A 25,963-nucleotide genomic window follows, 5' to 3' on the forward strand; every position below is an offset into this window, starting at 1 on the left:
TGAAAAGCCTTCAGCACAGTAAGTTGAATGTCTTGGCGGTGATAAGCGTATCTCCAGTGGAGTGAACTCCAGCCTGCCTCCATGTGCCCTCTTTTTCTCCACTAACTCAGTCCCTCTATTTAACAGCCATAAAGACCCTGGCTGAGCTCTGGCCCCCTCTATAGTCTGATCCCACCCTAGAGAAAAGGTGCTCACCCTTGGGAAAAGGTGCTCTCTTGCCCATGATGAATCAGCTTTCTGATGGTCGCTGGCTGGAGCCTTGAGCAAGACCCAGAGAGAGAAATAGAGAGTAGACCACAAGAGCACCTTGCCCAAAGTGGATTACTCACCAGAGATCATGGGTCAGCCAGAACAGATGTGATACCATCATACTTACTGGGGCAGTGCTGTTGCAAAATGTAAATAAAAACAGAATAACAACAAAAAATATATGCCCATTTTGAATTTGATGCCAGCAATATGTTTCAAAAAAGTTGAAACGGGGCAAAAAAAGATTGGTAAAGTTGTGTAATGCACAAACAAAAAAACACTTGGTGGTTAATTGGCAACAGGTCAGTAGCATGATTGATTATAAAAAGGGTGTCCCAGAGAGGCTGAGTCTTTCAAAAATACTCAGACAGCGCAGGCAAATAGTGCCACAGTTCAAGATTAACTTTTCTCAATAAAAAAAGCAAAAAACTTCATCTATGGTACATAACATCATTAAAAGATTCAGAGAATCCGGAGAAATTTCTGTGTGTAAGGGACAAAGCCAAAAAACAATATTGGCTGGCTGTGACCTTCGAGCCCTTAGGCAGCACTGCATTAAAAACAGACCATATTCTGCAGTGGAGATCACTGCATGGACTCAAACACTTCTGAAAACCACTGTCTGTAAACACGGTTTGTCACTGCATCAAAGAAGAAGCCATATATAAACAGGAGCCAGCATCTGTGATGGTATAGGGGTACGTTAGGGCACTTGGCATGGGTAACTTGCACAACTGTAAAGGCACCATTACTGCTGAATGATATATAGAGGTTTCAGCAACATATGGTGACATCTTTTTCAGGCAAGGTCTTGCTTACTTCAGCAAGACAATGCCAAGCCACATTCTGCATGTATTACAACAGCATAGCTCAGTAGTAAAGGAGCCAGGGTGCTAAACTGGCCTGCCTCCAGACCTGCCACCACTGAAAACATTTGGCGCATTATGAAATGAAAAATACGACAAAGGAGACCCTGAACTGTTGAGCAGCTGAAATCCTGTATGAAGCGAGAAAAGGAAAATATTTCCTTTCTAAACCACAGCAGTCAGTCTCCTTAGTTCCTAAATTTTTACAGAGTGTTGTTAAAGGAAGAGGTGATGCAAGTGGTCAACATGCCCCTGTCCCAACTTTTTTGGAACGTGTTGCTGACATCAAATTTAAAATGTAGCATATATATATATATATATATATATATATATATATATATATATATATATATATATGGCATATATTTTTCAAAAAACAATAAAATTTCTCAGTTTTAACATCTGATATGTTATCTTTGTACTATGTTCAATTAAATATAGGATTTACATAATTTACATTTTATTTTTATTTGCATTTTACACAGTGTCCCAACTGTTTTGGAAATGGGGTTGTATGTTGATCTCACATCCTCCTCCACACCTACTCACCTGAATGTGTTTGGGTGAAGCAGACATTTAGATTTGTTATTTTCGGCAGTATTGACACAACAAGCCTTTATCTTTATCAGTCTTAAATCTCACATCAGTACATCCACACTGAACACTATATTATATGTGGCTCTATTTAAGATGTTTTAAGTCAATCTAAGCTCTCTATTCCAATCAGACAAGTACACAGTGTGTTTTTAGCTAGACAAGAGAAAGAATTCTCATTAGATATTGAAAGCAAGGAGGTGGAGTATTTGGGAGCAGTAAGGCGTATTAAACCGAGGAAGAGGCAGAGCATGAAGAAGAGAGAAAAAGATTACACCCTGCTTGCCCCGCTTTATAGTGGCATATGCAGGGCAGCTAATAAACATGGCGTAAAAGTGTCTGAGCGCTAATTTGTGCTGTGACACTCAGTGATGTGCTCTGTCTGTAATTTTCACTGTTAGTCTCTCTGTGTGTTTTTCTCTGTCTCACTTTGCCTCTTTCCCTGCATTTAATAAGCCTTCTACCCAGCTCCCCAGCCCAAATTAAATCACTGTTGGCTTTTTAGAGACACACCAATTCTCTGCTCCACAATCTGATCCTAATAGAAATGGCTGCCTGATTTTTAGAGCAGAACTGGCTGTGTGGAGGGGTCAGAAGCCTCCAAACCTGGCCTTTATTGCATTAGATCATAGCTCCAATATTATATAGTCATGTTGAAGATTTGGGTCAGACTGTAATGTAAACGTGATCCTTGATACTGGTTCAAAGTGATGTTGTCTCATTGATTATAATGATATAAGAGCATGTGCGTGTTTTATCTTCATTAATAACAGTGAATCCTTATTCTGTGTGATAGCCCTTTAGGCATTATAAGTGGCTCACTGTCAGCTGGATTCAGGCCACTTAGGACAGTTTAATGGCCCTCAATGCGTGCATGGACATACATACTTAGCTAATCAGTACTCGCATGATCTCATTTTAGATCTCATTTTACCCTTTTCCTTTGACTTTCTCTGCCACAGCCTGTTGTCATGGTTGGATTGCTGGGTAATTAGGAATGTAATCAAATAAAAAATCCATGGATTGGAATTAACATATAATGCATTCCAAACACAGAAATACAACTACAAATAGATGATGCACTGCTCATTTCTCTCTTTTTAAACTACGCAGTCCTCTGAAAGCACTGATCTTTGGAAGCAGCTTGTAAATGTCTTGCTTTTTGGACCCTTACAATGACCGAGAAAACCATATTTGTAGACTGTCTGCACAAAACTTTGAGTTGCTTGCTTGATCTGCTTGAGAGAGCTACTCTCCTAAAGGAAATGCTTCATACGATACTTCATTTATTATTTTTTGACTAAAATATGGTTTCAGTTTCATTTTCTGTATCAAATTGTCCCACTGTCACTTTCCAGTAGGGTGGTACGCCATATAGCAGAACATGTGCTGTGTGTAGGGCAACACATCTTGGTCAAAGTCTCAATTAAAGACACAGATATATACCCATTGGCCGCTTACTCAGGTACACGTACCTTGTATTTACACTCATTGTCCTTTTCAGATTAACAGTTACAGATGTAGCCCATCTGTTTTTCTCTGTAATTTGTTAGCCCCCCTTGGCCCCATTCATCAGTGGTCAGTAAATGTGGTGTAAAGGAAAGAGGAAAAACAACTTAAAACAGTTGGCTAGCATGTAGTTTGGTTAACAAGTATGCTAGCTACCACAATAGCCATTATAGCTGAAGCTGTGGGCTAATCCGGCGAAAGTTTTAGTAAATTGTAAGGGAATGTGGTCTTTAATTTAGTAAAACTTCAGCTTGATTAGCTTACAGCTTTAGCTATAGCTAGCATACTTGCTAACTGAACTACATGCTAGCCAACTATTTCAAGTTGGGCTACCTAGGTAGCGTATGTGATATACCAACTGTTTCAGGTTGCCTCTTTCTCTTAAACACTGCATTTACTGCATGTAGCACTTCAGTTATTGTATGCATTTCTATAAATAGGCTCATTATTTGAGGTGTGTTGAACCTGACAGGTTTTTTAGTAGGGATTTACCTTAGTGCAGTGCAGTGCTTGCAGCTGATAACAAGACTAAATTAAACTCTTTACTAATGATTGAAGGCTCAACTTGGACTCTACAAAGTGCACCTTTGTGGCAAGTGGGTCTGATAAATTGGTCGAGTGTTAATACAATGTAGGTGTACAGCTGACCAGTATTTGCAGGTTCAAATCTAAATACAGATTATAGAAAATGATGTTACATTATACATTACACCCATATACCTAAACAAACCTTTGTTCTGCCAATGATAGGCTGCTTTGGGGTCAAATATGCCAGTGTTTAACCCAAATACTTTTGTCATATGAAGTTGGTATGATAATACAGAATTTGAGAGATATTGAATATCAGGAAACTGATCTGATATGCACCTGAATAATGAATCGTTTTAAATAATGTAAAGGCTCTTGCAGACTTCAGAGTGAGGAGTTTGTATTCATAAAGCATATCGGAGTTGCTCTTCTGATCTCTGATCTGATACGGCTGGATTTGCTCCCTCTAGCACTCATTCTTTCTCACGTCTGCAGGACTAATGAAGCAACCAAACACAGGGCTGATAAGAGGCAGGTCCAAATTAAAGAGCAATGTATGCATGCTGTGAGAAAACAAGCCCGATTCTTATCTGAAATGAGGGGGAGGAAAGAGAGAAAGTCAGAGAGAGTGAAAGGTAGTAGGAACTGAATACTAGAGGACTGCATGGCCTGCAGTCAGTGACTAACGTTCACAATATCAGCAAGACTGTAAATGCAGCCATGTAAAATGTATTTGGGGCGGAGGGCAGAAAACAGATGGACACAGGAGTAGTTTAAAAGGCCAGCGGCACATCACTTCTCAGCCTGCACACTCTGAATGTGACAGCCAAAGTGTTACGTCTCTGTAGCTCCGTCCAGCGCTGTGGACCCGCGGCGTGTAGTGTGAAACCACCGAGTGCCCTCGTTAGTCCTGCAGGCCCGAACACTTGCGTGAGTGTGAGTGCACAGTTGTGTAGTGGCCCACCTGAGACCCGCCATGCTCCAAAAGCACACATGAGAGAAAGTGCACTTGACACAAATGTAAACAGCCCTCAGACGGGGGTCAAGAGAGTGAGGGAGAAAGAGGAGAGAGGGCAGGAACGAAAGCTGCGAGAATAACCAATGAGGCCGGTTAAGCACTCTATACCTTATGCAGGGAGGGAGGGAGAGAGAGAGAGTAAGAAAGATCATTCACATTATATATTTTTTTAAATAAATGTGACGCAGATCTTTTTCCAGAGTTGTGTAAACACAAATATGTGACCTTTTCATTTCAGATTTGAACCACTTTTCCATGTCCTAGGTAGTATGCATAGGATACAAATACATTATTCATAACAGATAATGAATTCTAAACAGATACAGAACAAATGCATAAAGGTGTTTATCCAGTTTGTTTCTCAAAACAGACTTTAACAATGAATTTTAAGCATCAGAGTCTGTAATGCAAGTATTTCAGCTGTGCAAGCTGACAACTTCTCATATATTTGAATTTAACATAAATATGAAATTGATTTGAAATGTTGTAAGGAGGGATAGTAAGAATACACAGAAAACACTAAATATGAAAAGAGGATACTTACTTTTCTTTTCTGTGAATCCAGGGACACAGATTAGGTTTCTTCTACATTTCTTTTGTTCATGTGTCCTTTGGCTAACTCATGTTTCCATCTCAAGTAGGTTTGTTTGGCTTTGAAAACTTATATACACTTCAGCTTCGATGTTTTGTGATTCAGTAACTTCTTTTTTATGCATTTTACGATTGAAATCAAAGGTGTGGGACACTAATGAAACTGGTATTTTGACCCAAAATATGCTTCATAAATTGCATTAACACAATACATTGTGCAACGATTTTGTATTTGAAAATCAAATCTAAAATATTAATCTTGGTGAAATATAAAACATTCAATAACACTGCTTGAACCCTGTTACATAACATTGACATAACCATGCCATAAACACAGCCTGGCAGATGTATGCTGTCATAAGTTGTTGTGACAGATTTTGTTCAGTGGTATGTGTCATGTTACCATTAATGATAATTGTCATGACAGATGCAATATTTCATGAGAGCATATAACATGTTTATGTGTGGTTATGTCAGTGTTTTGTAGCAGGGTTTGTAAATTGTTATTACATATTTTATATGCATCATGCTAAAAATGCAGATGCGTGTCCAAAAATCCACTTCCAGGATCTAAAAGTACATGTAATTGAAACATCCATGATGAGATTTTTTAAACTACTGCATTTTAGACCCTACACACATTTAAGGACCCACACATCACAACACATAACCATACAAGATACATCGTAAATATCGCATCCTGAAGTGATGTACTGAAAAAAGTTCCATTTTTAAAGTTCTACCACATATTTTCATTGATTTTATTGACCACACCCACTTCCAGTTTACACCACGCCCACTTTAGTATCTGAACACAGACACAGATGTTTTGTGCACTACACTGATATAGATACAGGTACCCCTAGTAGGTCAGATACACACCCAATACATGACAGTGCAATTGTAATGAGAAGGGTAAGAATCAGAATTAGATCAGAAGGATCAGAATTTTTATTTATACATTACACTTCAGTTCATATTTTTATGTCAGCAGTGGTTAACCTGATACTAAAATATGCACATGTGGGTCCTTTCAGGGCAGACGTGTGTTCATATTAATGACAGATAGGGGTCACATACAAAAACGTCAAGGCAGAAAGATCAGCACCGAACAAAAAGTCAGAACTGAGCAATAAAGCTTGTAATGTGAAAGTCGCCCAAGGTTCTTTTGAGAGACGGTGGTGTTTGAAAGTCTGCTGCATATGCAAAGGCCTTGCTTTGAAAATCCCATGTAGATGATTACATGGTTGGTACAATGGATGCTTATGCAAATATATCTTCTGAAAATGAGGACTGGAAGGGAGAATATGCTGAAACTTGACAACTATTATGCGATGAGATGTATGTGTTTTACTGACAATAAGCCTCGCTAGGGAGTCGGAGTGAACATAATGATGCGTGATCACTGTGGTTATGTGTGTGGTGTAACTCTTAAAGCGAAAATGACTACATCTGTGCTGTTTATAGTTCAGGTTGACACCAAAGTATGTTTTGCTGGGCATGCTGAGAGTGTAAGTTTCAGCAGTTTGTGGGTGTGAGTTTGTGTGTGTGTAGGACAAAGATAAAGATAAGGGAATAAAGAAAAGTAGAAGAGGCAGGATTATAGGTTAAATTATAATATGAGGGACAAGCAAGTACTGGTAGGTATGTTTGCATTTAATAAGTCTCTTGAAAGAATTTTACAAAAGTACTTCACCTTGCAGAGAAAAACCAGATTGTTGAGGAGGCTGTCCTCTACATAGCCCCGCCTACTTGCCACATGCTTCTGAGGCGTAGGGTTTAAAAGGCGCAGTGAAATAATGTAGCCATCAGCAATCTTGAAATGAAAATTAAATTTCAGTGATGAAGTTAATAAGTGGCATTCTTTCCCACCTAAACATTCTAGAGGGTATAGAGTATAATTCTACTACCGCTAAAAAAAAAGTGAAACAGTAACACAGACTGTGCTCATAGGCCCATCACTGCATAATCAGTGCTGCATCTCACATACATGCAGCTGGTCACAAGGGTATAAATAATGTTATTTTGGGGGTAAATAAAGCTGGGTAGTAATAGAACATACATAACAGTGTTACATAATCAGCATGCAGAAATAAAATAACTATCCTGTTACAGTCACAGTAAAAAAGACAGTAATCAGATTGCAGGTTCATTATAAAATAGGGTGATCGTCAGCAGGATTGCATATATGCAAATTTGCTGCCTTTGGTTGATATTCGCTGTTTTGAATGATAAATATGTTACATAATTTTCCTGAAGATATTGAATCGGATATATATCCTTATTTTCCACTTCACCAGGTTCTACAGCGGCAAACTGATCTGGAAGTCAGCTCTTTTATTTTCATTTGTTGCTGTGTTAAATTCTACAATTTAACTCGCTATAAATAAAACTTCTGTTAATGAACTTACCATTTAATGCCAAATTTAATTTTGATTTAATGCCAAAGTGAGCTAGCGTTAAAGCTACAATATGTAGGATTTGGGGATTTGGAGGCCTCTCTGGTGGAAATGTGTAATTGCATGGAATGTAAGTGAATGATCGACTGTTCTCATCATATCTTCATCAGTATGTTGTTGATTTTGCATTTGAGACGTAAATATCAAATTGGACCTTCATTCTGAGCCTGTGCACCCGACATTAATACATAATGATGTCTGCCTGGTCTGAAAAACTCCCACCAACTGAGTTTTCAATTACTTTTTCAGGCTTTACAGGGCGAATCACAGCGGCACGCACATCGTGTTTTTTTTTTCTTTTTTCTCCTGACTCATTGATGCTACTTGTTTCAACTTTAACAAAAAAACTTCTTAGTGCTGCTAACAATTCCAAAATATGAAAAGAGAGTCTTGGAAGTGGTAAAGTTGGTTTCAGTTTTGCACAAATGAGTCCTTTCTTTAATAGTTATAGAATGATGAGTATATACTGTTAATATTTGTAAGTTGTCATTGCACAAAAAAATTAAGCCACCTGTAATCCATCCTGTGCCTCTACTGTTTGCCTTATTTTAAGTTCAATTATTGTTCTGCTGATATTGTTTTTCTCTCGTCTGTATTTAGTTAACTTTAAAAAAACAAATAATCCAGAAGTAATGGAAAGTAATGAGATTACATTATTGCAATCAAGTTAATCCTTTTGATTAGTTAACAGATTACATTTTTGAACAGGTAACCCCCCCCAACCCTGTAAATACAGTATTCTTTCAGCATGTGTTTGAGGCTTGTGCCTCTATTTAGCTGCTGTGTCTGCTGCCGTTTTTAAGGTGTGTCCACAACAAATCTTGGAAACATAAAAGCAAATTTACTCATGATTTAAAAAAAGACAGAAAAATCCACACAAAACTGTTCATTGAATCCTTTTGTTTGTTGCTGCTTTCGGAGACCAATATGATTGGTTTAATTCCACACCAACTTGAATATGACCAATCATAAAGAAGCAAACATCAAGTAAATTAAGGTCAAATTGAGTTTATTTTTGATTGCATTGATTTTCTTGAAAATTGATACTGTATGCCTACAATTTTAACTGCCTGTATTTTCATTCCACAGAATAGGTAACATTATGATTCATACCAAGAATATATGCAGTATAGCTCTAGATTATATATTAGAACTGACTAGTGAAAGCTCTTAGGCCCACATTAAAAAAATAGCTTGGACCACAGCCCAGCTTGTGTGTGTTGTGTCTAATGTTGGACTTACTGTTGGTGTACACAGTTGTCCTCGTGTTTTTTGTCTGAGACAGGAGCTCATATAGCTCATTTTGTGCAGAGTCAGCGCCCTGGCTGATGAGGACAAAGGAAAAAATGAATTCTCGTAAATACTCCCCCTCTTCCCATCTGCCCACAGCGGTGTGGAAAAGCGCTTGATGATGTATTGGCCATTAGCAGCGTAACCCCTGACGCAGGGAGTTGAGACGCATCTGTATCATTAGGACCATTAGACATGTTCAGCAGGCCCAGGACTGCGCTGGCCAGGGCTGGACGGAGTGGCCGAACCCAGGCCTCCTAGAGATGGTGAGACAGGGAGAGTGGTGCCATGCATTATTGATGGCGATAGCAAGCGGTGGTAATGTTCTGGCATGCGGAGGATCTCCCCCATGCGGGCCACTCAGTGTAATGGATCATTCCGGATGGGCTCTTAAGGTAATGCACAATGGCAAGTGCTATAATTGGTCATTCCCACTGGGGTGAAAAGGGAGGGGAGAATCATCATCCATTACTTCGATGATCGGACGTGGTGCCAGAAGTGAAGTCTTGCTAATTTGAGTTCTTGATGTTCTTTTTTTTTTCCAGGGCCGAGCGTGTTCTAAAGTGCGAGTTCATGAACTGCCTGGAGCGAGTGACTTTGTCTAAATATACTTGTAGTGGCAGGTTAAAACGCAGACACACTAGAAAACTGCAGTTCTCCTAAAATGATCACGATGAACATGAAGGACGCTAAAATGGAAGTTTGGCGACCAAAAAAATTACTCTATTTTGATGAAGTTAGCAAGTTAGCTAACTTAGCAGCAGTGTGGGGCATAACATGGTACAAAGTAATGAAGCAGTCCAATGCTATGGGCTGACACCTTAAAGTTTCAGTTCTTGCAATCACATTACAGATAACTGGTCTAATAAGAATTTAATGACCTGCCTTAAACATACAGTATTGTGCAGAAGTTAGAGACCACACCTTTCATTTATTTGATTTCCTGTCAAAATCTGTCTAATATTCCTAATATCCTAATATTAGCAGTACCTAAGCACATTTTATATAGCTCTTCTTGACCAGCAATAAATTAATACATACAATTGGATTGCCATGAAACACTGTCTGCTGAGAGGCTGGATCAGCTGGTATAACTATCTTTAATTTTGTAGTTTAATGTTTATTGTCGGGCAGCACGGTGGCGCTGTGGGTCTCGGAGGCCTGGGTTTGGTTTCCTGGCTGGGCGATCAGGGTCCTTTCTATGTGGAGTTTGCGTGTTCTCCCTGTGTCTGTGTGGGTTTCCTCCCACAGTCCACAGACATGCTGTTAGGCCAATAGGACTCACTAAATTGGTCATCATGTTCAAGTCACTCATTTTTCAGGAGAAATTCAAAGTTGTGTCATCGCTAGCTTGCTTTTAGCTTTTCAACTAGTATTAGCCAAGTTACAAATTGTAAACTAGCATAACTGGTAATGTGTTGTTCATAGAAGATGCAGGGATAGTGACACGCCTTTCAAACATGTTAATTGCGATTATTTCATCTTAACTAAAGTTCTGAAAGGACTGTTCCTTGTCATTCTTTGCATTTTTTTAAATGGTTTAGATTTGTATTTATTTTAGAGAGTAACTTAGAGGTAAAGTAACGAATACCCAAACACACACACATTTTCTAAGCCGCTTATCCTTCTGGGTCACGGGAGGTGCTGCTGGAGCCTATCACAGCGGTCACTGGGCGGAGGGCAGGATACACCCTGGACAGGTTGCCAGTCCATCGCAGGGAAGACACACAGACACATACATCCACACACAGTCATACCTAGGGGCAATTTAGTTGGCCTGTTGGCCTGACAGCATGTCTTTGGACTGTGGGAGGAAACCTGCACAGACATGGGGAGAACACGCAAACTCCACATAGAAGGCCCCCGCAACCCACTGAGCCACCGTGCTGCCCGACAATAAACATTAAAATACAAAATTAAAGATATACCAGCTGATCCAGCCTCTCAGCAGACAGTGTATCATGGCACTCCTATTGTATGTCAAGAAGAATAATATAAAATGTGCCTAAGTACTGCTGATATTAGGAATATTAGGAATATTAGGCACCACTAGTTGATTAATTTTTCATATCAAAGTTCACCAGATTTGAACTTTGTGCACCAACAATTCACTGAAATGAATAATTCCACTCACATAATTACACCATCCAACAGTAACTGATTCCATATCCATCTGTATCCAAAAAAGGAGATTAATTTGGAAATTTTGTTTTGCAAAGAATTACTTTTGGTTGATCTAACTTTAATGCCATCCCATGAACAGTATTACAGAAGAAACTAAATGGTCAATACATCTTGCTGCAGGTAGGCAAAACTATGGTCAGACAAATATCCCTCCACGTCCTGCGCCAGTGACCACTCCTTGAACGTATTTATTTCTTTTTAATTATCATGTTTTGCCCAGGGTAACAGATATCTATACTACATGAGCATTAAAGCCTACATCCAGTATAGTATGGCTCTCAGCATGACTTTGCTTCTCCACACTAAAAGTGAAACTCAGTAGCTTCTTTTTGTTTTGTGCTTTTGTGTTTTTGTTTTTTGTTTTTTTTTTGCACAACTTGCAAGAGAACAAATAAAAAGTCAGTGTCGCAGGAAATCTTGTAACAACCCAGGAGGGCTCTTTGAGCGCTTTGATGAGATCTACAAGTGAATTGTGGGAATTGAAGTGCCCTGCCTGCAGTGCTCAGTGCTCAGATATGTCGAGTAAGCAGCAAGACGTCTGGCCTGAGGTACTGCACTGAGTGTGTGCAAGCGTGTGTGTGAATGAGATGAGGAGTCGGGCTGTTTGTTTGTCTGTGCCGCACGGCTCCTGTGGGCTTGGCGAGGCAGTGCTGATACTGTAGAATAAATGAATAAGTGATGTGGGGTTTAAGCAGGTCCTGCGCACAGAGAGCCACTTCCAGAAAGAGACTCCACGCTCTCTGGTGGGCCTCTGCCACTGCGAAGAGCTAATAAATTCCACCCTTCCGCCTGTGTTATCCTCAATCTCACTTTCTGTCCTTCCCCTTTCCTCCTACACATTCCTGCTTGGTTTTCTTCTATGTGTTTGCTTGAAGTTCTTGTACCAACTGTTGTTTGTTTTGGTCGGCCCAGATTTCGTTCCTCACCCTGTTTTTTCTGTTTGCACCTGTCTGCTGCTGTTCTATTTCCACCTCACGCTGGGTTTAAAAGTATCTTCCCAAGCGAAGTTCAGGCTTGCCTAGTCTCCATCTGAACAGAGATGCGAGCAGTGCGCTAGAGGAATGATATACACGGTTTTACAGCTGAAAATTGACAAAATTTACATTAATTATATTCTCACACACGGTGGTTTCTCACACTGTATGACATACTGTTAGCTCAAAACACTAAGTATAGCTAAAACCATGAGACCTGACTTTTTCTGTACTTTTGTCAGTAGCAGAAGTCAGAGAATACCCTTTTGTTTATTGAATTTCTAGCCAAAATGACCATTAAGTACAATTTACTTAGTTTATTCATACTCAGAAGCCTCCAACACTATGTATAATATCAAATCTATCCATATTTAATGTATCCACGCTTTACTTTTGCGTATCTGACTGCCACTTTAGTTCTTCCATCCTTCAAATCTTCTTAAAACCAGTGAGTTACAGCTGTGTCCACCCAACATAAGCTGTTCCCAAAGCTGGCATTATGTCCCCCCTTCAAAAAGACACTAACATTCACACAAGCAACTACCCAAACACACCTTAACACCTGATGAAGCACCTGTTCTCTGGCTCTCAGATCACACAGAGGAGCCAGCTTGGCTAAAAGCTGCCATGCCATGCTGTGCTAAGTGTTAGCATAAAATGAGCAGTGCTTCTCTGCACTTCCTCTACTGAAGAGCAGCTTTGCGCATGCTGCTGCTAATTTGTTCTGTCACTGTATCGCCCCTCATTCGAGCAGAGAAGGCCTCATAAAACACATCAGCTGCAGTCAGGGACGAGCACTCGTGCTTGTCACCGGCTGCGGCTGATCTCGTGCTTCACAATAATTGCCGAGCGCAGGCAACAAAAGGCAACAATTACCCTTGCAGCAAGCTGGAAGCCTCCTGGTTAACACTCACAGTATCGGTGCTCTCTCTCTCTCTCTCTCTCTCTCTCTCTCTCTCTCTCTCTCTCTCTCTCTCTCCCTCTCCCCCTCCCTTCTCTGAACCATTCACTTTCACATTTTGTAATTTTCATTTTGGGACTAGATAAATGGCTCTGACATCATTTGTGAGTAAATTACTGTCGATGGGTTCTGTCTCTGTACTTCTCTTTATTATCATTCGTGTTCATGTGAGGCATGGAGCAAAATCAATTGTGTAAATCAGGTTAGTTTGTGCGTTTGTTATTGCACGTTATTGTTATACGGGGAACATTTTCTCTGTCTGCATTAACTCTTTATGCTGTGTTTGTAAAAGTTTCATCCACTGAGGGACATTCTATACCAGGGGTGTCAAACTCAACCACTAATAGGGCCATATTAAAAAATCTCAACAAACTCATGGGCCAGACAATGTCTGTGGTTTTTTTTTTATTATTATTATTATTTATTTTTTTATTTTTAATTAATGTTGTGCTATAACCCAAAGTGGCCATTAAGACTTGGGCTCAATTTCTGAGCTGCTTAGCTAATGTTAGATATTTATGTTGGTTGAACTGCACTGAACTGCAGCTAGTGTGTTTGGTAATATGACTGGTGTAGAATTGTATAGAGTTGTGTAGAAATAAGGTTTAACCACTGTCCCATTGATTGTTGTTGGGGTAGGAGAGCCAAAGCACACATTATGATGCAGCTGGGGATTGTAGTGCAGCACATTGTGAAGTGGACAGAAAATACTTTTGTGGGCTGGATAGGATTGTGTCATGGGCCTGATCTGGTTCACGGGCCTTGTGTTTGACACATCGTTTCTATGTAGTATTCCACTGACTGTCAAATTTTTGGAGACACTTTTCAAAATATGTTTAATACAAATTAGAATTTTTTTTGCAATACTGTCATATGTTAAAGACTTACATAATGAAGTAAGTTTTTTATTGAGAATAATACCAGAGCTCATCAGCACTAAAACCTTTCAGATGTTAAACCATGTCTGAGGCATGTGTGCCTTCAGCAATAATTAAACATTTATAAAATTATTAAATCATTATTTAGGCAAAAGTTCATTTTCATACCAAGGGAAACACATTGATTTATGTGAAGCTGAGGGCTGCTTACACAAAGTGCTAGTAAATAGCTGTCTTATGCTTACCAGAAAATATGATAAAGCTGCATACTTTGTTGACCTAGTTTTAAGTATGAAATCTGTAATGTTTATGTGGTACTAGCATTGTATTCATGCTGTAGTCTCTCGATGTTGGTTGCCCCAAAGTTATCAAATTTGCACCCCTGTTAACAGCCAAAAGAGGTACACTTATTCATCCTGACCAAAGCCCTTTGGTCCAGCAGATCCACCGTAACTCTTAACCCTGTTGTTTCTTTCTCACAGCTTCAGGTGTCCACTACTGACATGAGCGGCAAACTGGTAGAGGGACCAGTGGACCTGGACGTGTACGTTATTGACCAGAATGACAACAGACCCATCTTCAGGGAGTCCCGCTATTCTGGAGAGGTCCTAGAGGGTTCTCCTACAGGTACAGACTAACCCAGTCCTCTCACCTTCTTCTCTCTCCCTCTCTCTCTCTCTCTCTACCTCTCTCTCCCTCTCTCTCTCCCTCTCTCTCTCTCTCTCTCTCTCCCTCCGATGACAGATGCTGTTAACTGCGTGTGAGCGGTTCAGTGAGAGGTTGATAATGATGATCTTTCAGCCCGATGAAGCTTAATACTTTTGTAGTGAAATGGAAGAGTCCTGGGACGGATCGCTTGCGATGGAAATTAGGCCATGTAGCCTGACAGTCACTGCAGTGACTGAGATGATTCACTTCAATTTAAAGCAACAGAACTGCCTGTTCTGCCTGAAAAATACGAGAGCCGTGCTGATTTCATTATCTTTCATTATCATATGAAGGTAACGTGATGTCTTACTGAGGTGACAGTGTTTGTGGTTACAGTATCCTTGGACCTAGCACAGCGGATTGTATAGAGAGGTGAAGAATAATAGATTATTCACAGCAGGGATGCCAAACAGACCCTGAAGATCTCCTCCCCCTGTAGTCCTAATGTAACACATCTCAAAGAGATAAGGCACATGTGAACGTAAGAGGTAGGTGGGTTAATTTAGGGTTGGAACTAAACTTTGCAGAGGGGCAGATCTCCAGAAGTAGGGTTGGCCACTGTGTATGTACAGCTAATTTCATATTTACAAATGAATGATCTTCAGTTAATGTTGAGGTAAAGTTTGCATTCGAGTGTTTTTGTTGGTGTATGTGTAGCGATTCATACCACACTTTACAGGGATCTTTTAGCTGATATCATAACTCAGACTGCGTCTTCTTTGCTGAGGAAACTGCTTTGTAGGTCTTGTGATGTTGCTCTTAATCTCATAGGCAGTGAAGCATTTACAGACAGGGTGAGAGCACCCTTCGTTTTCCTCCTGGCCTGCAGAAATGGAAAATGTTCAGATGCCATATAACCTACAGAACCCTCAGACACCTGCAATGCACATTACCTCAACCCTCTCCATCACCTTCTTCTCCACCACTATGCCTCTCTTCCTTTCTCTCTTCATATGCTGGATTCTCTGTCTGGTGGTCATTGCAACAGAGGCCTGTAAATGTATGTTCAGAACTCATAAAACACACAGATACAAGTTTATTTTATACAGTGTCAGGCCTTATACCTAATAAATAGCCCTGGTCAACTTTCATGTTTTTTTGATTTACTAGCTGGAAAAAAGTCTCTCCTCTACAGGGAATGAACCTAAATATGTACTTATTTTCACTCAACAAGACATGTCATTTGACCAGGGGTGTCCAAACTTTTGTGTACGACTGAATGGAAATACCTACAACTTTATTAGGTACACCTACCTTGTATCTGTACTCATTATCCATTTTACTAGGTCCACTTACCATATCGGTGCACTGTGTAGTACTGATTGTAGCCCAGAACATCAATTTCTCTGCATAATTTGTCTTCCATTACCCCCACAGAGGGTAGAGCAGGAGTTATTTGGGTGGTGGATCATTCTCAGCACTGCAGTGACACTGATGTGGTGGTGGCATGTTAGTGTATGTTGTGTTGGTACAAGTGTGTCAGCAGTGACACAGTAGTGTTGCTTTTAAATTTTAAACCCTGTGTCCACTAACTGTCCACTCTTTAAGACACTTCTACCCTCTTATTTCACCTTATAAATGTCAAGTAACAGACAGACTGCTGCACAGTCTGAGTTAATCATCCTCAAGTCCTTCAACAGTGGTCAGTTTTTGGTCACAGGTGCTGTTGGTTGGTGGACTATTCTCAATACAGTGACAGTATATTGTTTAAAAGCTCCAGAAACACAGCTGTGTCTGATCCACTTTGTGGAGCACGCACAGTAACATGCACTACTATGTCAGTGTCTCTGCAGTGCTAAGAATGATCTATAACACAAATAATACCTCCTCTGTGGTCCTGTGGGGTTCCTGACCACTGATGAATAGGGTAAAGAAGACTAACAAATTATGCAGAGAAAGAGATGGACTACAGTCTGTTATTGTAGAAATACACCAATACGGTCTGTGGATCTGATGAAATGGAAAATAATTTGGACACGAGGTAAGTGCACCTAATAAAGTGGCCACTGAATGTATACTTAAGAATTTTCTGAACCCTGAACTTAGCCTCAGTAAACAAAAAGAAATGTGTTTGCCCTTTCAGGTTTGAAAAACGATCATGTCTGCAGCTTTTATGAAAAGCACTTTACAAAGTCACGACCATTTCATTGTTCCTGACATTGTAGGCCGGTTTTTTTTTTCTGATTTGTCTTTAAATCAGGACACAAATTCACAGCACAAACCCAAAAACATTCATACACAAACTTTTTCTCGTCTCCATCTGAGCCATCGCTGCTTTGACCAGTGTTTTGCATGTAATGCGATTGCACTGTCTGTGAACAAATAGTGCATGCAGGGAGGGGAGTTGCATAATGAGACGGAGATCGCATCATCATGTGCCTGTCTCGGTGTGGAGGCAGCCTATGCTCATATCATTAGAACATAAACAAACCCTCATCAGCCTGAAACACCCACAGAAGAGGAGCCTAATGGCAGAGAACAAGAGCAGTGTTATTGGACACATCCAGAGTAGTTCCTTCTAGGCCCAGAGTTTTTTTTCCTTCAGTTGTATAGATTGTTTGTGTGTGGAAGTGATACATTTAGCCCAATGAAACGGCACTGCCTGTGCAGCCGTGAAAGGCGAAATAAGATGAGAGCTGCAACAGCAGGAGGCCTCCATGCTGCTTGCGGAGCTTTCACTAACTTGGTTAAGCAAAGTGGGTTTATCTAATAGCCAGAGGAGGAAATGAAATTTGGCTGAAGGACTTAATAAAGTTAAAAGTAAATCCCCCCTCTGTGAGCGGGGCTGGAATCAGAGAGGTGCTAAACACCCACAGGCCACTTCACTGTTCTGCAGGCCTCAGCCAAACGCTGCAACGCTCCCCTCAAGGGATGTATGTGTGAGAGAGAGTGTTTATTTTATTTATTCATTTTGTGTGAGGCAGCATATTTGTTTGTCTGTTACATCTTAGCTATGTGTTAAATTGAGAGCTTCCATAATGTTCCAGCCAGTACGAGCAGTAATAGTACAGTGTACTGTACTGTTATACCTCTGATGAAAACTGAAGAGTGGAACATTCAACGCTGAAGGCAGCTGTTATTTTTTCTAAATGGCCAAATCACCAATAGAAACCAACACATAATAAGCAGCAAAAGGTTTAGTGTGTATTCTAATGGATAGTTTCAATTCTAAAATCTGATTGGTCAAGCTGTATCCGAAATGTCTTATCCAAAGGGAATGTAGCTGTAGGAGTCTTGCTCAAGGACTCTTATTGGTCTAGCATAGTGTGCTTGCCTGAGTAGGGAATCGAACCCTGGGTGAAAAATACACTGTAGTTTGTTTTATTGTATTGTACTTTGTTGCTGGTTTGTAAGATCAAGAAGCCATTCAAGGCTATGCATTACAGTGATTTTACTGCCATTATGGGAGCTTTACTCTGCTTTGCATTGTGCCAAACACTCCTAAACTGTAACACCTATAACTCTCAACATCAAGTGGCTTATTGCCTTATTCACCGTAATGCAATAACATTATGTAAAGAGTGGCAATTTGAGGGGACGTGTAGTGTCGCTCTAGTGGTTGGTTCAGGCAACCTGGTAGCTGCAGTGTAGCTTTGCCGAAGCGGTCGGCCCAAGAAGCGTCTGAGTCATAGGGAAAAGTTGCTCTGGGTTGCTATCTCAGTGGCAAAATCACGAAACATGCACAAATTAACCAACGAAAACCAATGTAAACGGCAGCCATATTGCATCAGCTTTCCTACAATAGACCACACATGTATGACACATGCAAGTGCCAGGTAGAGCAGTTAATCCAAACTCCAGTCACTGCTGCATGTGATAATCCGGTACCCCTTGTAAATAGTGACATTTTGCAAGGAACGCAAGGAAATTTCGGTAAGAAATATATTCAGTGCTGCTTTATCATCAGCTGTGTCACTTCTGCTTTCTAATAGAGCCGCTTTCTTCAACATGAGTTTCTCACCAGAGCATGACAGCAGTCTCTCTCTCTTTCTCTCTCTCTCTCTCTCTCAGTGCTTCTGTGACAATCTCAGCCCTTTACAGGTGTGCAGTAGAGATGTATTATACATTCTGTATCTGTGTGTGCGTGTGTGTGGTGTATTGTGCGTGCAGGTGTGCACAGTGGGCGCGTGTGTACCGCATGGCCCTCGTCTTTCTCGCAGCCTTTTTTTCATTGCAGATGTGCTCAGTGGGTCTCTTCCTGCATTCAAAGCCGTGCCATGCGGGGAGCGGAGGGAAGATGAATCCGCTGTGCTTTGCTGCTCCTTTTCAAAGGTCCCATTGAGAATGCATGTGTGTCTGTGTGCCACCCCCCTAGAGTGTGTGTGGCGGCAGGTGGGGGGTGTCCCTCTCTGAAAAATGGGATTTGAAAAGCTGTTTAAAGTTGCCTACATTAATCAGTTTGGGCCCTCTACTATGGACACAATCAGCATGACCAATAAAATAGCTTATACATTACAGGCCACTACACTGAATCTGCTCACAGCAACCTGGCCTGACAAAGAGCATGTACAGAATGATAATCACTTATGCACACTCATGTGAGTTTGCAGCCAGCAGGTAGTTTTACCTCAGACTTTCTGGACTTCTAACTCAACAAAGCCACAGTACGCTAATGGTACTAACTTTGCAAGAAAGCAGTAGTCTCCCTCCTAATCTTTATGGCAGTGCAGTTAATTGTAAAACACAGAGGCACTGAGACATTGTTTTAGCTGCTAGATTGTTCATTTGTGCCATTCATTTGGGCCCTCATATGTACATTTTGTACCTCTGGGTACTTTTAGAAGAACAAAGCTTATTATGTTCCAAATCATTAAAACTAAAGCAGCCATTGAATAAAGGATACACATAATTTTAGGTTTGATACGATTTCCAATTCTGATTATATACTACAAAGACTTGGCTCAGGAAATTCTAACTTTATTTCAAAAGATTGCAAAGTTCTATGTTCTTGGGCAAAATAATGATCTTATAAAACAGCACAGCTGTTAGCGATAAACAGTAGAGAAAGAGTTAGAATACATTCAGATGCCTAGTTTTGATCAGTGACAGTGACTTTCATGAAATGAGGCATGCTTGGAAAAAGACCAAGAGACATATTGACTGACATTTGATTTTCTAACACTGTATTGAAGTTGTGAATAGCATACATGCAAGTTTGCTAGTTTGAATGCTGTATATGCCTTTCATGTGAATCGTATATAAGGGGAAGGGGGTGTCCAACCCACAGATACAGCATTTAATATTTACTGGCCAATCAGATCAGATCAAGATAATGTTGCTGAAATATGAGAAGAGCGCTTGGCGATCATCTGCGTCCAGATACACCCACCTTAAGCCTGGTTTATACCTGACATGTCACGAAAGTTGCAATGGTCCATGTGGCCAAAATTACATCACACACCCAGACACGCCCCTGCATGAAAGCTCTGCACTTCTGTCGATTGCCATGTCACACACCCAGAAAATGTTCTAGCTATGCGGCAGTGTGCTGATTTGGACACCAAATAGAAACAGATATAATAGAGACTTTTGAAGAGAACATTGTTGCACCTCATACTTGCCACAAGTGAGTATAAAGTGCATCTTCATCACAAGGTATGCACACTCTTTCCATCCTCATTCACATGACGCTGGATGTGGAAAGTATAATCCAGCTATTATGGAGCCACGTTTTTCACTGCTCATTAGTTTTCATGGCTGTAATAAGGGTGTAATGATGCACATATTATTAGGTTCGATATGATTCCCGATTCTAAGACTAACATTTCATTTGATATTTTTTGCATTATGTCCATGTCTCTTTACACAGTACAAAGCCTCTAGAAAATACAAGTTTTATTTCAAGACAAAAGATTGCATAGTAGCAGGTCCTTGGGCAAAATAATAATCCTATAAAACAGAGCAACTGAGCTAGAAACAACACAAAAATGGATAGAATCCACTGAGATGGAATTGGTTTCCATGACAGTAAATGAGAGAGCCTCAGTAGAGTCCAAGAGGCATATTGGTGATATAGTTCTAAACAGGTTTGAACACGAAGTTGTTACACAATATGAGAACATATCTCTCTTGATTATATGTTTATCTCCTTAGGTTGCGTGTGATGAATATCTTCCTTGCTGCATTTCCTTGCTCCCTCACTCTCTCTTCTCTATGCTTTGACTTCTCTGTTTGTTAACAGCTTCAAGGCCTGTTCCTGAATGGTGCTGTCTAAGGTCAACTGCCCTGCTGGCAACAGCGTGTGAAATCCTCTAATGAGTAATTGCCAGTGCACATTAGGTCGGGTTTGTAGGTTTGTTATTTCTGACTATTTCCGGTAGTGGCCGTGCTGTTATAAGATGGAAAGAGCTTTGACACCTACTCACATAGAGAGAACACTGGAAGAAGGAATAAAATACAGGAAAAGAGTGAAGGCTCAACCTATTATGGCCCTTATTAGACAGTGCACCTGCAGACTGTAGACTGTAAGTAATCTTCCTGTGTGTAAACAATAAAACTACCGTTAAAAAGTTTGGAGTCACTATTATAAAATTTGTATAAAACCAATTTGATTGCAGATAGATGTATAAAACACTTATGATCTATTAATTCAGGGTTGTCTCAGGTTTCAAATAATTGGTTTGAAGTCAGGAAATGTATAAAGAAAAGTGTCCAGGGCAACGAATGGAGCTATAGATGATCCCAAAATGACTAAGAAACTTGTAGAAAATAAAGCTGTAATGACGCAAAATGCAATGATGTACAAATCCTATATTTATTGAAAATAGTACAAAGACAACAAATCAAATGTTAACATGTAGAAATGTTATTGTTTTTGAAAAATATATGCCCATCTTGAATTTGATGCCAACAACATGTTCCAAAAAAGTTGGGTGACGGGGCAAAAAAAACTTGATAAAGTTGTCTAATGCTACAAAAAAACACCTGGTGGTTGATGGGCAACAGGTCAGCAACATCACTGGGTAGAAAAAGAGCCTCCCAGAGAGTCTGAGTCTTTCAGAGGTAAAGATGGGGAGGGGTTCACCACTCTTTGAAAGACTGTGTGGGTAAATAGTGCAACAATTCAATAATAATGTTTCTCAATGTAAAATAGCAAAGAACTTGGGGATTTCGTCATCTATAGTACATTATAACATTAAAAGAATCAGAGAATCTGGAGACATCTCTGTATGCAAGGGACAAGGCCAAAAACCAGTATTTACTGGCCATGATCTTCAGGCCCTCAGACGGCATTACTTTAAAAACAGACATGATTTTGTAGTGGAAATCACTGCGTAGGCTCAGAAACACTTCTGAAAACTACTGTCTGTGAACACAGTTCATCGCTGCATCCAGAAATGCAAGTTAAAACTCTAAAACACAAAGAAGAAACTGCACATAAACAGGATCCAGAAATACTGCCACCTTCTCTGGGCCCAAGCTCATTTAAAATGGACTGAGAGGAAGTAGAAAAGTGTCCTGTTGTTCGACAAATCAACATTTGAAATTCTTTTTGGAAACCATGGACACTGTGTCCTCCGGGCTAAAGACCACTCAGATGGTTATCATTGCACAGTTCAAAAGCCAGTATTCATGATGGTATAGGGGGGCATTAGTGCACATGGCATGGGTGACGTGCACATCTGTGAAGGCACCATTAATGCTGAATGATATATACATGTTTTGGCAACATATGCTGCCATCCAGACAACGTCTTTTTTAGGCCAATTTCACCAAGACAATGCCAGACCACATTCTGTATGTATTACAACAGCATTGCTCCCTATTAAGAGAGTCTGATTGCTAAACTGACCTGCCTGCAGTCCAGACCTGTCACCACCGAAAACATTTGGTGCATTATGAAATGAAAAATATGACAAAGGAGATCCAGAACTGTTGAGCAGCTGAAATTCTATATGAAACAAGAATGGGAAAACATTTCACTGTCAAAATTACAGCAGTTGGTCTCCTCAGTTTCTAAATGCTTACAGAGTGTTATTAAAAGAAGAGGTGATGAAACACAGTGGTAAACATGCCCCCATCCCAACTTTTTTGGAACGTGTTGCTGCCATCAAATTCCAAATGGGCTTATATTTTTCAGAAAACAAAAAAATTCCTCAGTTTCAACATTTGATATGTTGTCTTTGTAGTATTTTCTTTTAAAAATATGGTTTACATGATTTGCATATTGTTGCATTCTGTTCTTATTTACTTTCTGCACAGTGTCCCAACTTTTTTGGAAACGGGGTTTTATTATTAACGTCTATATAATGTATATAAAACAAAAACTGTGACCATTGACTCCAAACATTTGAATGGTAGTGTACCAACAGCAACACCTGTACCTACTGCTGCTCAGGTGTTGCCTCCAGTGGCAGTGACCCTAATCACAACCTGTCCAATCAGAACCTTTCTTTGACTAGTCAGTGCCTGTAGCTCCCTCCATTCCCTCACTGCCTGACAAGACGCCTCTCACCTCAGGTGTGTGTCACAGTCTGCACTCCAGAGCCTGCAGAGCGGTGTGCGGGTGCCGGAGCATCAGCCTCTGAAAATAAAAGGCTAAAAAAAATCAATAGCTAATTGCCAGGACAGGCCCCCGAGGAGAGGCAGCCAGACCCCAGCCCTGATTGATCCAGCCGAGAAAATGATTGGGCTGTGGGTGACACTAATGCCAGCAGGTAATTTGTAGCATAATGCCGTTTTGTGTGCGCCGCTAGGATTTCCCAGCTGCTGAGCAAAGCTCTCACACAACGACCCCTGCTCTCTTCTCCTCAGGGCCTTTCACTCTCACAATGCCTCATTATCTGTCCTTCAGTCTGGCAAAGCTTGCTAAATTAAGGGCTGTCACATGTTCTGCGGACCGCCAGAGTACGGACAGGCCGCTGTGGTCACTGTGATGGCCAAGTTGGATTCACCTGGGACTTGGGAAGGAGCTTATAAAAATCTTTCTTGTTTGCCCATGTGCGGAACGAGACCTTTGTTATGAGATGGGCTTAAATGGTGATAAGAAGTAGATTTGGTGTATGGTGTATAGACCTGCATAGTATTGTTTGTTAATTATTTTTGCGATATTGGCGATATTGGAAATATTGCGATTCTGATATCGAGAAGGCCACAATATGCCATAGTATAACCCTCAAAAGATCTCACAGCTGAGTGATTTAAGGTGTGGATTTTAAAGAGCGATCCCCTGAAAGGTTCTTTTGGAAACTGTAAGTGGGTTTTCTATTTCCATTGCTCCACTGAACTTTTTTCAGCTTCTTTATTTTTGTGTACACCCTGGCCAAATCTTAGATATTCTCTGCTCTCAGTTAAGTTTTTGTGTTTAGATGAATGGTTGAATCAAGGCACTCCTAAAGCCTTTACATAGTGAGTGTGATTTATTCATGTGCTTTATTCAGATGTTGATAAATCAATTCAAACACAAGTATAAGTGATGAAATCTTGCACACTAAATGCACTTTTTCCAATGATGAAATTGCGACATTATTTTATTCACCCTCTGTAAACTTTCACATGTGACACTCATCCAGTCATTGTGGTCTCTTCCTTGTGGCAACAACAAAGATAATGGATCAGTTGTGTCCCAGTGACTTTTTGACAGACTTTTTGTCCTCTGCTTCTCCACATGTGAAGCTAGCATTAAGTAGCTTAAACTGAGTTATGGACATCCAAGTTATATGCAAAATCTCTCATGAAGTTTCAGCCCCTGAATCAGGCAGCAAAACTCTGTTCTCCTTTCAGTTTTTTTAAAAATGAACGATTGCCTGTTCAGTGGGAGCGAGGACAGATTTGTCACTTGAAGACACTCTGCCTTCTTGTTTTTATCACAGGCCAAACAACGTGGCAAAACTCTTATTTAAAACAAAAAAAAGTCTATTAGCAATTCTTCTGTTAGCACAAACCACAACTTTTACTGTTATTATTATTATTATTAGTAGTTGTAGTAGTAAATCAAGTAAACTTACATTGTACATGTTCATGCGGCAGGTTTTGTTTTTTGTCAACGCAAGTTTATTTGATTTAGCTTATTGCAATTTGAATGTAAATATTTTTCCTGAAGAAAAATGTTAAAATCATTTGAGTATTGTGAATATGTGATGGGCTGTATGAAGCTGTCTTGACATGGCCGTGTGGCCAGAAGTCAACTGTAATGGCATCTTCAATTAATGCTGTGAATCTGTTACTCACGTTTTCAGGAGAATTCCACATCACTGAACTGTAGGCGTCTTCCGAGGTTATTAGATGTCATTATGTACACTCAGAAATGCCCACTAAGTATTTGCCAGGCATGTATGTTGGCAGCTTTCATAAGGCAAGTTGAAGTTAACTGAGTTACTCTCACCAGGAGTAGGTAGCTGTTTCTCAGGTCTGCCTGTTTGCGTGTCTTTGTTGGTGTGCATGTGAGTGGGTGTGACGAGAGCTCACACACGGCTGATGCAGGTGCTCAAGTGTCTCATCTGGCTCCCATCAGACATCACATGGCAGAGCATGACACAAACACACACTCTCACACACATTTGCACACAGCTGGCTGCACCGTCAGTCAGAGAGAAAAGGGAGGTTTCAGCACAGCTAGTCGTCTTCTGAGGGTTCACATGCTCTTCATGAGTTTACCCTCTCATTCTGTTTCACAGCTATCATTAGAGAATCAGAGATGCAAAAGCGACTACGGCAGTGTCGCCGCACAATCTGTTTACTCTGGAATCAGCATAAGTCATTTGCGCTCTGAAATTTTGCTGCTGAGAAGTTGATATTTGGCTTATGCTTCTTCTTTCTGAGGTACTCTTCAAATTCCTCCTCATCTGAATACATTCTACGACTTTGATGTAAATTACATCAATGCATTCGATCTTGATGCAGTGGCCCACATCACTTTACCGCTAAATTGCATCATTACGGGCGAGTCAAATGGGCTTTCCCTTGCTGTTCCTCTCGCTCGCTCTGCATCTCCCTCCCTGATGGTGGACGGTTCTGGGTGAATGCTATGCAAATGGACGAGTGACTCCCAGAGCTGCAGAGGACGATCAAGTGAGTGCACTGTGCTGGATGTAAGAGTTGGTTTTGGGGGGTGTCTCCCTGTGGGTGTTCTGCTACACGAGTGCCGCTAATCTATTAGAGAGTTTCCACTCTCTTCCTTCTCCCACTCCTCCACCAGAGCACTGTACACGTACT

At 40.5% G+C, this 25,963-nt stretch overlaps 1 protein-coding gene across 2 annotated transcripts in view; it reads left to right on the forward strand.

Annotated features, from left to right (window-relative positions):
- Positions 1-25,963, forward strand: part of cdh13 (cadherin 13, H-cadherin (heart)) — a 504,621-nt gene that overhangs the window by 263,366 nt on the left and 215,292 nt on the right. For both annotated transcript variants that reach the window (XM_036585553.1, XM_036585554.1), the window contains one exon: positions 14,584-14,728. In XM_036585553.1, the coding sequence (XP_036441446.1) occupies positions 14,584-14,728 (145 nt within the window). The remainder of the gene's footprint in view (positions 1-14,583; positions 14,729-25,963) is intronic.

This window comes from Colossoma macropomum, unplaced genomic scaffold, assembly GCF_904425465.1.
Source record: "Colossoma macropomum unplaced genomic scaffold, Colossoma_macropomum, whole genome shotgun sequence".
Taxonomy (NCBI): Eukaryota; Metazoa; Chordata; class Actinopteri; order Characiformes; family Serrasalmidae; genus Colossoma; species Colossoma macropomum.